Source organism: Nanorana parkeri, unplaced genomic scaffold (assembly GCF_000935625.1).
Source record: "Nanorana parkeri isolate BGI_ZX_2015 unplaced genomic scaffold, ASM93562v1 scaffold428, whole genome shotgun sequence".
In the NCBI taxonomy this organism is placed as follows: domain Eukaryota; kingdom Metazoa; phylum Chordata; class Amphibia; order Anura; family Dicroglossidae; genus Nanorana; species Nanorana parkeri.
In genome coordinates, this window is record NW_017306696.1 from 723,594 (window position 1) to 736,750 (window position 13,157).

At 46.5% G+C, this 13,157-nt stretch overlaps 1 protein-coding gene across 2 annotated transcripts in view; it reads right to left on the reverse strand.

Annotated features, from left to right (window-relative positions):
• SH3RF1 (SH3 domain containing ring finger 1) overlaps positions 1-13,144 on the reverse strand; it is a 132,358-nt gene extending 119,214 nt beyond the window's left edge. For both annotated transcript variants that reach the window (XM_018560049.1, XM_018560048.1), the window contains exons 1-2: positions 12,971-13,144; positions 3,419-3,919 (exon numbers count right to left, since the gene is read on the reverse strand). In XM_018560049.1, coding sequence (XP_018415551.1) covers positions 3,419-3,841 — 423 coding nt within the window. In that variant the 5' untranslated portion in view covers positions 3,842-3,919; positions 12,971-13,144. The remainder of the gene's footprint in view (positions 1-3,418; positions 3,920-12,970) is intronic.
• Positions 13,145-13,157: the final 13 nt, after the last annotated feature.

Consider the following 13,157-nt stretch of genomic DNA (forward strand, 5'->3'; position numbering starts at 1 on the left):
GGGAAAAACAGAACAGAATACGTATGCTTAGTCACCATTGACTAAGTTAACATTTAATGTTAATGTATGCTTAGTTAACATTTTTAATTTCATGCAGCTGCAAAATTATCAGTCTCCCCTAGTGCTACATCAAGAACGTTAACCAAACTGTTTGTGAGGCTCAGAGCCGAACAGGAGTTTGTTTTCACATTCTGGCAAATTTCTACAGTGACAAGACAATTGTCATTTATACACTTTGCTTTAGTAATACAATGAGCATTTATACCAACAACATGTGAAGAATCTGCATCTGCAGAGATTTTTCCAAACCATAACATGAAAGCTTTTAAAGCTAAAACCTTTTATTTAATTTTGGATAGCGTAAGGGTGGGTTAAAACCAGTGTGCCCCTATCCCGATAGCCACAACGTGAAGTGAAAACCCGCCAAAGAGAATAAAATTCCTGGTGGTTAGTAGGGTCACCAGAACTAGCGTCTCCACTGGAAGATTTCACAACTATTCCTGTGCTGATGACAACCCGGAATGTGGGATTTGTCGCCAGGACAAATAGAGAGGATAGATCTAACCTAATGGGAACACAGACAGTAATAAAAACCTGACAACTGTTCTAATCCCACTCCATCCAAAACTCCCAAACATTTTTTAAAAAGTTGGGCTTCAGTTGCACTTTAAAGGCCTCGTTCAGACGGACAGCAGGGGGACGGTAAAACCAGGCGGTTGATCTGTGGATTTACTGCCCCGATCACCTGCTGCAATGTAAGCACTGTGGCTGAACAGTGCTGAATACACTGCTGAATACACTGCCGTGTCCACAATGCTTTGCGGTGCAGCAAAATATATTCAGCATTTGAATTTGGCAGGTGGTGCCGCTTGTCAAACATGATCATTGCAATGAATGGGACCTCGCTGTAACCGCATGGGTACACGATTAAACCAACATTGAAGAGGAGGTTGTATCACCTCCTGAACGCCAACCAGCCGCTGCTCCATCACCCCCTGAAAAGCATTCCACTACAGATCACTTTTCAGAAGGTGATGGAGGCTGCCACCCATGTGATCCCAGCTTAAAGGAGAATTCCAGCATGCTCAGAAATGGAGTATCATTTCAAACATGAGGTTGAAAAAATCAGCACTTTTTGTGTTCCTTGGCGAACAGCTAATACTCAACTTAGAAACTCCTCAATGATGACATACCAAGATTGTAGCAACTTCATAAATACCGTACGTAAAACACGTAATGCACAAAAAAAAAGCCCATTATTTTACATCTGGTCCAAACGTAGGTCTAATACATGCTTGTTTGCAGGTAACAGGTTTACGTAATCATGGGTGTCAGATGTTTTATTGTTTGCATAGTCGGCATGTAACAAATGGATGATACCAAATACCCCAAAATCCCATAACAGTGTTGCACGCCTTTCACTTATGAAGTCAGCGTCATGTAGACTGAGAAGTTCTGAGCCAAAACTCCCCAGATACCGTGTAGACTTGGAGTCTATGTTAGAAGGAGAAGGCCGTTTCCATATCCTGTTCTACATAAAAGGGAACCGTTTAAACTTCCAGTTGAAGTCACATATCTGCCCCATAGCTGCGAATATATAGACGGTGCATGGTTGTAAAAAGCGTACAATATCTCAGAAAAAGTGCTGCAATAAAAAGACATCATTATGTAGAACATAAGACACCACACCCAGGCTTAACCCGCTCTTCCTAGACAGCTGCTCACAATAAGCAATAACCAGATCGAGACAGATGTTTGGCATCACCCTTGCAAAAAGTTTCTCTATCTTGACAAACCATTGTAGCAGAAAATCCTTACATATTCAAACAAATCTGCAGCAAGATTAACACTGTCAAAGGTGGGTGGATTTAACTAAGTCCCGGGGCAACATCCCAAAGGGACATGTGTCAGGATTGCCTAAAACAGCTCTAAAAACTGAGCATTCCACACTGAGGACTGAACTGACGATAAGAGCACACAATGTAGCTCTCTGGAACCACAGCTGGAACATTAGCTGGGGGACAGGGGATCTGTCTTCACTATAGATCTGCAGAGGTTTTCCAAAACAAAACATGCAAGCTTTAAGAGGACTTCCAGTATACTTAGAAATTGGGCAGCATTTTTTAAATTGAGGTTTCAAAATTACTACATATAACAAATCAGCACTTTTTTGTGTTCCTGGGAGAACAGCTAATACATAAAGCCCATCTCGAGGCAAACAAAAACCAGTACCCGTACAACGCTGCAGCTGTGAAATCTACCTATGTGCCCTCACGTCTAATGAAGGCCTATGGAACCTGCATTAGACATAATGACGTTAGGGGTCCCTAGACCACCAGAGTTGAGGAGAGAAGAGGCTTTTACTTGACTCCTGCTTCCATCGGCTTCCTCAGGGCTGCTCAATTGCTCCTGCATCCTCTTTCCCCTGGGCTCTGGCAGTCTAGAGCATCCTTTCTCAACCAGGGTGCCTTCTGGCTTTTTCAGGGGTGCCACGAAATTTTCACACAACGTGCATGAAATGTGTCAGGTGAAGAGGGACTTTGATGTGGAAGAGGGGCTCCTAGTGTGAGACTCATGTAAAAAGGAGGACTCTGATGTGAAGAGGGAACCCTGAAATGAAGGGGGGAAACCCCTTTTTTGTGTGGGGTTCCTCCTTAAGATCCATACCAGACCCTCTTGAATAAGGCTGTTGCTCTTTAAAAGTTTCTATTTCCTCCTTTTCTAGTGGTCCCCGCAGCGCATTTCCCCCCACCCCCTGCACGGGTGCCACCATCGTTCTAGTGGAGGCACCCGTGCCCGCTCATTTCCGCAGTGGCTGTGTGCGTCCATAGACACACACAGCCCTGTGGCAGGCCACGCCCCTTCCCTCTTTGATTGATGGCAGAGGAGCCTACGGCTCCTCTGCCATCAATATCCTCCCCCCGAAACCCGGAAGTTCGGGGAACGGAGGATCACTTCGAACCGGCGGCGGGGACGAGCGCAGCTGACATGTTTGGGGGGGACTGGGGTAGAAAATGCATTTAGATAAAAAATGCCCAGACCTTAATACTACTTTAAGTTTCGGATAGAGTGGCTAGGGTTAAAACCTCGTCAACTTTTGTTTTTACTGCCTTTGTACAAAAGATGGAAATTCCCTCCTACGACAGATGTCACCTGTTGTTCCCAGTGAACAATTTACCGTCACCTCTTGTTCTGGTGACAACTCTTAATTTAAGATTTCCCATCACCTTCTGTCTTGGCAATGATTGCCCTGTTGGGGAGATTCACCTATCCATTTGTACTGGTGACACAAACTTGTCTACGTGGTCAATAGGTCACCAAAAGATAATCGCAATGATAATTTAAAAAAAAATGATTTCATAGGATGACCCAGCATTATGTGTGGAATAAGCAGATAACCTTTGTGCCTTTTACCTACCCTGACAGGAGGGCTCCGTGCTTGTATCCTCTGAGGTCCCCCTTGATTACTTTGTGCGTCATTTGTGCCGCAATTAGTAGTTACATTGCCTTGTGCTCTTAATGCATTTGTGCTATTCCCAGTGTGTGGCCCTGTCCCAGGCTTCCTCGGCCTCTGTTTGATTCCATCCAGCAGCCGGACCAGGAGGATATTGCTGGGAAGTTCATCCACCCCGCACTCTACCAGCGTCCTACACTCCGGGCAGCGCAGCTCGCTCCGGGAGCTGACGATCCCCAACAGGCAACGTTTGCAGAATGTGTGCTGACATGGCAAGACTTTAGCAGAGGCGTCGAGTCTCTCCAGACATACCGGGCACTCTAAAAGGTCCAACAAGGCGGATTCATCCATGCTTTTCTCAGCGCTGGTCTGCAAGGAGACGAGCATTTGTAAAAAAAAAAAAAATCACACTTGGTCTTGGCAATTCAGAGCTGATTATGTGATATCCATGCCTCTGATCGTCACCTATAATAAGACAGGAAGGGAAGATAAACACAAACACGTGTTATAGACAGAAAAAGCGAAAGACAAATAAATCAGCCCGGCTTACTGAAATTATAACAGGATATCACTCGGGATCTGTTTTCCGTTATCAGTTCTGTTACAATGAAGGGAAATGTGTGCCTATAATGGAGACCGAACATGATTAGATTTCATTACGACTTAATCGACACACTTTCTTTTATAGAGCAGAATCAGATTTGGATCAATGATGCTGGATGAATTTATAGTTAAACAACAACTAAAACTGTACTGCGCTGTACTGTACAAGATCAATGCAGGTCAGCGCAAGGACACATAGAAAAAATTAAATAAAAAAAATGTAAATATATTTATTATAAAGAGTGGGGTGTGTACACATTTCACACAGATGCGCCCCCTGCTACCATCTCTCAAATTGTGCCTTGCTACAGTGCGATTGTTAAATTGTGCAATGGAATGCACGAAATTAAGGTACCGTGCATTCCAGTGCGGGCCAACAAGCTGTGGGTGGGAGGTGCGTTTGGGGTACCATTCAATTGAACGGCAACCCAATACATCTCCCACACCAGAATGCAGGGTACGTGCGATTAACGCACTGTACTAGTGTGAACAGACCCTCAAAAACACCACCCACTCTCACTACCTTACGAGCACTGGATTGGATCCTCAGCCTGGGGTCCAGTGTGGGCTGAACGGTGACGGAACTCAATCCATATGTGCATTGCTTGTACAGCTCCCCCGCACGCCCTGAAGAGGTGCTGGGAGCCAGAATGTGATGTCACCCCTGTCTAGGCAACGCTACAGGTCACATGAGGGAGCAGTAAAGAAATGCACGTATGTATGGAGCTCCCTCGCAGCCATAGCCCCATCCCATCCCACCTTAATCTGAGACACGGCACCGGGCAGCATATTTTGAATGGCCGCTTTGCATGAGAACTGACAGTGCTGCGCTAGGGGGAAGCAGAGGAGCCTGTCACTTACAAAAGTGGAAGACATGCGACGACCCACTAAATACGGGGTCCCGACCCACTTTTGGGTCACGACCCACCAGTTGAGAATCAAGGTTCTATATAGGGGACTGGTGACATTTCATTTCAAGGGATAGTCAGCTGACAGACGGTAGAGTTTTTTGTCTAGTAAACTTACAAACAAGCCCACTTTAAATGCATGACATGCTTGACACTTTAGGCATCAGAATCAACTGAATTACACAGCACAGGAGCTTAGAAGCCATTAGACTGGTTTTCATTTACTTGGATTAACATTTTGGCCATTTCAGAAATCTCCTGCAATCCCTGCTCAAATGGATTGTTTCCCAAATAATTTGGACAACTTCCTGAAGAACAGGGCCAACCACGGCCTTCTGTCTCCATAAAGCATTAAAATGTAATCTGCCTTTCACATGATCCATTCATATTACCTCTGCAGAATAATAACCTTTCCAAATATAAAATGTCTAACTTTATTATGACAGAATAAATCCCAGCAAAGCAACAAGCAGGTGGACTGATCAAGCGCATCCTGTAATTATATGAAATTCGTAATGTGAGCATTAGGGCTTATTCACACAGGAGTGCACATGCGTACAGCGTGCACGCCCATGCAGAGACCTGCTCCCGGGATATACAGGCGATGCGTGTAATTGCATGCAGCCGCTTGTACCTTGTATAGGAGCGTCTTCACGCCGACCTGCACGTCCGTGCAGGTCTGGTTGCCCCCACTTGGTTACGCAGCCGCGTTCTCCCATAGGGAGGTACAGGTGACTGCATGCAATTACACGCAGCACCTGTACCTCCCGGGAGCAGGTCTCTGTACAGATGTGCATGCCCGTGTCAATGAGCCCTGAGAAGAGAAAAATTCACAGCTTTGATACTATCTGCATCGCTTGAACTATTCATTAAATGAGTGAGGCCTATGGGTATCTTCAATAAGTACGTTTACAAACTCTTAGATGGATCTGGTTATTAGGAATGGGATAGAACGTATGGGAACTCAATATAGAAAAACATTTATTTTTAGTAGTTGTCCATAGATACTCCTTAAAATGCTATCTAAAACTGTGCTCCAGTCTTGATGCCTTTATAAATATTTGTTTTAGACACTTTAAAGCCCATTTCCACCTTTGTAAGTGATAAGCATTTACTGTGGTAATCTAGCGGTGCAGTGACTATGTATATGTATGAACATATTCATAACTCACATTGCTGGCTTTCTTCATTTTTATTAGTCCTGAATCCTACAAATTCAAAATTTTCTCCACAGAAAATTCAGCCAACAGTGGGGTCAGACTGTAAAGCAGCTGACCCCCACCCTGTGATTCTGTGTAACGCGATCACCAAACACCAGCTCTGCCTTTGCACACAATACACTGTCTGGGGGGGGGGGGGGGGAAGTATAGAGGCAGCCATTTCCATAAGGATATGATGAGGAAAGCTAACAAAAGACGTAGGTTCCTGTGTTCATATACAGCAAGTGCATATGCCTCCTTCATGTACACTCGGTATAGATAGCTGGCATATATTTTTTTTTAAACACCTCCGCAAAAGGTAGAAATGGGCTCTAGGGCCCCTTTCACATGGGCGCTATTAGTTGTGATCAGCACGGATCCCCTGCTGATCGAAGCAGTAAAGACCGGATGTCACTGTTGTCACATCCGTGTTCATTTGTTTTTTTCCTCCATCTTATGATTAATTAATGGACCCATGTTGGTCTATGGGGAGTCAGACGTAAGTGGACACGTGTCTGTTAACATCAGATTACCTCTGATATGCCATGATCAAGTCTGCCAAAATGTAACTCTGATCCATTCCAGACATAGACAGAGTTGGGGTAATCAGAAGTAAACGGTCGCGCGTCCATTTACATCCAGCTGCCCATAGACTAATATTGGGCTTCCGATCAGATCCTATTGAAAGAACCTGATCGGACCACCCGTCTGAAAAAGGGCCTAATGTATACTGACCACTGTGTAATCCAGATAATTGACTCATTAAACTTTTTTAGATTTTTTAACTGAAAATCAATAAGTATTGATAAACATGAATGGGTGCATTTAAGGAGCACAATATGGATGCCTCCGGGTTGGACAACTGATTTGTTTTATTTGTGTGGTGTCTCGCCAGGCACAAAACGAAGAAACCATGCATAAGAAAGCATACAAGTGACACAAAAGCAGAAACGGAGTCTTGGAAGCGCAGCAAAGACACATAATTCAGGGCTGGGAAAACCACACTAAGCCTTTGAGTCAATTTGTTTCATGAGACGAACACAACGATACTAATATATTACCCAGAACAAGCATTTAGTGCCAAAGTGGGTGCCGAGTCTCATGCATCATTCAATGGCATAATGACACAGTGTGAAGCGGAGCTGACAGTATGGTGCAGCAAACACACTCAAATCAAACAAAAAATCCATTAAACATCCATGATGATAAATAGAAACGCTCGGATCAAACAACATCAGAATACAGAGCATAGATTTGTTTCTAAACAAAGGCGTCTGGCGCAGCCATCCACTTTCACATAAAAAGGGAAGGAGCAAAATAAAAAGGCAGGACAGTGAAGCTGACACTGCCCCAGGACTCATATGTGGCCTGCGGGGGTCAGGGGATGGCATCTTCTGTCTGATGCTTCTCACACTAACATTTGGTGAATGACAGAATAAAGACAAAAACACTAAACAAATTGTTTCTTCAACTGGTCAGTGATCTATGAATGCCAAATAACCTTTCTTTTTATATACTACAACATAAACCTGGATGCTTTATTACAAGGATTTGCATGCCAGTGGTGCTCCGTTATGTTGTCTGGAAACTAATTATCAGATAAGACACACTAAATAGACAGAGCCTGCATATATGAAGGAAAAGCCTCTTGCCCTGCCTATATGCCAGTTACCTCTGGCAAACACAGGGTTAATGGCCTTCCTCCTCCCACTTGTTGACTGGGGCGGAGCAAACAGCTAAACTGTTTTCTATGCCACAGCTGGTGCAGGCACAGATCTGAAAATGGAGCAAATCACTCCTATGAAGCATATGTGACTGTGCCACTCTTTGCTAATTAGAAGCAGGATTTGCACCTTTTTTAGTTTAGGAGTCATGACTGCACCAATCTCTGTTCATTAGAAGCAGGATCTGCTCGGTATTTTTAGTTTAGGAGTTATGACTGCACCAATCTTTATTAGTTCCTCAAAAGTAAAGGTGACCATACACTTTACAACCCTCGCAAGACCTTAGTCTTGCGAGGGTTGTAAAGTACTTAAAAAAACGTACGATCTGCCCATCTTGGACAGGCAGATCGTACTCTTGATCATCGCAAGCCCGCCCCCTTGAGGGGCGGGTTTACGATGACTAATGAGGGGCGGGCTTACGATGACTGCAAACGGGCAGTGTGGACGTGCGCACACCGGCCCGTTCGGCAGTTGTCGAACCAGCAGGCCACTAACTCGCCGAGAATCGTACGATTCCCGGCGGGTTTTCTAGCCTGCTGGTTCGACGGAAGACGTGCGACCGTACAGTAGAAACAGTCGCACGCCTTCCATACACTGCACGATGCTCGTACGATCGCGGGATTTCCTGCGATTCTCGTACGAGAATCGTGCAGTGTATGGGCACCTTTAGACTCTAAAGATGAAGGGTGTTAGTACAATTAGAGTTGCAACAATTGTCATTGTCAACGTTTTCCATCATTGATTAGTTACATTTCGATTAGTTTGCCTGCTTGTGGCTCCCCGCACACTATTTCTCCTCCCCGCCTTGCTGCACGACACGACTCCTCCCCGCCTCATGGACTCGCTGCACGCTGCTTCTCCTCCCCACCATACGGACTCGCCGCACGCCGCTTCTCCCCGCCTCACGGACTCATCGCTGCCCGCCCATCCACAATTCATTATGAAGGAAGAGCAGGCATGGGGGGGGTTAGCTGCCAGACAGGCCCACAATCTGCTTAGTTAAACCTTCCCCCCCATGGTGCTCTATGATGTATTGCTGGGATAGTGGGATTTGTAGTCCTCCATATTCTGGTTAGATGAGAGTTCTGGTTAGTTGAATTCCAGATAACAGAGAGTTTAGGCCTGGTTCACACCTAGGCGTATTGCATATGCGCGGTTGTCGCGCGTTTTTTAACCGCGATTCGCGGTAAAAAAATCACGCGACAATCGCGTTTCCGAGGGCTACTTGGCTGTATCCCAATGGAAACGCTCAACAAAAACGGCCCAAAGTAGTACATGTACCTTTTCAGGCGTGTGCCGTTTTGTAGCACGTTAGGGACGGGCTGAAATACGCCAAGGTGTGAACCAGACCCATTGAAAACAATGGGATTTTCATGTTTGAGCGTTTTGTAGAGCGTTCGTCGAGCGTAGAACGCGCTACAAAACGTTCAGGTGTGAACGAGGGCTTACTGTACATTGATAATGTCACTTCTCCTTTTACAAGGCAAATTCTGGATTTGCAATGGCATTTGATGTACACAATGGGGGTTTATATTCTTTGGGACTATTGAGAAATATATTTAAATCAGCTCTAAATCTGAGACCAGTTTGTGCTCTGCTTCGAGCGGTGGTGCTATGATGTCACCTCCCCTTGCCCAATCAGAGCATGCCTAGTACCGATTCATACAAATACTAACAGGGTTATTCACAAAAGGGTGAAGAGTAAGTAGAAGGCAGGAGAAGTGAACAATCTAGGCTAAAATAGCTGAACTGGAAAGTGAGCTGAAATGGGAGAATGTTTCCAAATCGGCTATTTTGTCCTAGACTGTTCACTTCCCCAAACTCTTAACCCTTGTGTGAATAACCCTGTAGGTGTGTACTGAATGGCCGCTATGCCAACTGAGCGTCTCGTTCTGTTTTAACAGTGGAAGGGAAGTCGCTGAGCACAGCGTCCGTTCCTGAATCCAGAACACGCTGTTACAGACTGTAATACAGGGGTGGGAAAACTCTGGCCCTTCAGCTGTGATGAAACTACAAATTCCATCATGCATCTGTCTCTGGGAGTCATGCCTGTGGCTGTGAGAATCTTGCTATGCCTCATGGGATTTGTAGAGCCACAGCAGATGGAGGGCTGAAGTTAATTCACCCTTGTTGTAGTAGCTGTGGCTACTACAATGTTTTACAGGGTCCCTGTGGCAAGAAAACGAATGAAGCCGCCACATCTAAGGATTGCAATATATGAGATTTCTGCTATGAGTGTAGATATGCTTTAAAGTCTCCATACCAGTCTTTATGTGCTGATCAGACTATCACAGGGGTAGGCAACCTTGACACTCCAGCTGTAGTAAAACTACAAATCCCATGAGGCATTGCAAGACTCTTGACAGCCACAGACAGGACTACCAGAGGCAGAAGCATGATGGGATTTGTAGTTTTGACACAGCTGGAGAGCCCAGGATGCCTAGCCCTGGATTATTCAGTATTGGTGTATAATGGAGCAAGCAGCTTTATGCCATAGCCTCCCATATATACACTATTTATTATCTATGCACATAAGAGTCTGAACGCAAGCTGCCATGCTCTAGAGACAGGCATTGCAGATGAACTCTCGTCCCTCACAGTTTCTATCTGGAGAAAAGGGGGGGGCACAGAATATTAGGGCCACAAGCAGTGATTCCTTGCTGGTGCTGCATTGAGACACTGGTACAGAATGAAGGCGATGGGGGTAGGGCACATGGAGGAGCAGCTTCCACTCACTGACTAGATAAATGCATTTAGCTGTTTCCATGGAAACCAGAGGAAGGAAGGAGGATTCTGATAGGCCGCCTCTCCTGTGTGGAAGGAGAAGAGACTCCCTACAAAGTCCCCACATAAAAATGTGAATGAGAGGGGAAGCTGTCAGCTGGATTCCCACACTGACTGGAAATACACACTGCAGGAGCCGGGACGCAAACATGACGCCAGCTGAGCAGTGTATATAGAAGGTTACAGCAGGGGCTGGTTACATCACTCACGTCTACACACACACAGACTGGTAAAGTATTATTAGTTATGGAAGTCTTAAAACCCCTTTATTGCTGTTGGGGTGTCCTCAGTGAGAAGAAAAACCCCTTTATTGCTGTCGGGGTGTCCTCAGTGAGAAGAAAAACCCCTTTATTGCTGTCGGGGTGTCCTCAGTGAGAAGAAAAACCCCCAATGATCACTGTCCATGCTACAGAAAGTGACAGGAAATGCAAAATGATACTATTGTCACAGGAACAGGAGCTGAAGGTAATACTGCAGTGGGGACACCTGTTCTGGAGACAACTATATAAGAGGGGATTTCTCTTTTAGAGAACTTCCTCTAACTTCCTGTTGTCTCTAGAACAGGAAGTGAAGGGAAATCTCATAGATTTTAACCCCTTGTCACCAGCTCCCAGTACCCATTAAAGCAGGGTTGGGCAACTCCGGCCCTCCAGCTGTCGTGGCACTAGAAGTCCCATGAGGCATTGCAAGACTGACTCCTCCTCCGCTGCAGCTGCTGGCTGTCACTGACTGAGCAGCAGCTGTGAGGAGGAACGCCGCCACTGCACAGATCACAGGTTGTCGGTGAGTTGGACAGAGGGGCGTTCCTCCTCACAGCCATCAGTGACAGCCTGGGATGCCAAAGTGACCCAGACGGCCCGCACTGCATCAGGGGGACACCTTTGCTCCTCATCCTGGCCGGGCCCCCCTGTGCCCCATAGCTGCCGCCTGGGTTGCTATGGCGATAGTTCCACCACTAGGTATAAGCCATTGCCTACTTCATCCAAAACTAAAAAACGTTTTGCCTTTGCATAGATTTTTACCCCTTGGCACCAGCTCCCACTACCCAATAAAGCAGGGATGGGCAACTCTGGCACTTTGACTACAAATCCCATCGTGCCTCTGTCTCTGGGAGTCATGCCTGTAACTGTCAGTCTTGCAATGCCTCATGGGACTTGTAGTTCCACAACAGATGCAGGGCTGGAGTTTGCTCGCCCCTGCAATAAAGGGATTCTGAGCAACAGGAGGTGGAAGTGGGCTTCCTGATCATGTGATTGCTGTCACAGCGGTCACATGATTGGGAGACCCATCCTATTGGCTCCCGATCATAAACAGTGACCAGAAGCTGTCAGGGACGTCTCAGTCGTGGTGCTGGGAGCCCGTGAGTAAACGCACTCTCAGTACAGAACAGCAAGCTGGTTGGCTGCATATTTGTGTACAGCTAGCGGGAAGCAGTTAAAGTGAACCTGTCATGAGTGAAATACAAGAGCAGCCATTGCTGACTTCCTGTCATAATGCTAGTTACCTGGCTGTCATGCTGATCCACTGGCTTCAAGACTTTCCGATTCCCTATCCCAGAACATGTACACAGCTCAGGCAAGTCACAAGGGTTTAACTGCGCAATTCTTCCAGGTCAGTGCCTGGAAGAGGAACTAAAGTGCGCAAAGACCTCCGCTGCAGTGACGCGACGTCTGCAAACTCCATCGCTAGCTCCAACAGGAGTGGTTTTCGGCTGTCTTGATTGGCTGGCGTGGGATAATGTCACTCCCGCACACGAGTTCATTCATCCCAATGCTAAGGCTGTACACGGGGTTGCACATGAGCTTACACTCTATAGACTGAGAGGTAAGTTTGAGACACGCTATGTATAAAGTGCCGGCCTGCTCCCACGTTTTACCTTCACTTCTGAAGCCAGCGGATCAGCATGACAAGCAGAATCTCCAGGAGAGGACAGTCTTCTCCCATGACAGGTCTGTTGGTACACCAGAGCACAATGCAGGTCTAGTATGAGTGACAGATCTTCATGTGTAATCACTGCAGATGTCAGACGTGAAAAGACACACACACACACACACACACACACACACACACAGACACACACACACAATGAAGTCACTCCAATCACAGCCAGGCACCCTCCGTGTGTCACCCTATGCCCTACTAAGCATGAGCACAGCACACGTAGCTGGAAGAGCTGATACATTGTATCCTGACCGTCCGTCCACAATCCGGGATCACAGGTGTCCCGGAGGATCCACAACTCCGCACAACTCCACGTCCTGTGTGTACGATCACAAGTGTCGGGGAGGCAGCACTGACCTGGAAGAGTCCACAGCTCAGCAGACACCGGTCCACGGCATGGAGACACTGATCACAGCCTGGGAGCCGATCCACCCCGGAGGTCTCCGGAGCCTTTGTCCCCGCGGCGATGTCTGTGAACACAGCTTGTCTAAGTGTATGTGTGTCTCCTTCTCCCGGGGACTCTCCTCCTCCTCCCTGCCATTCG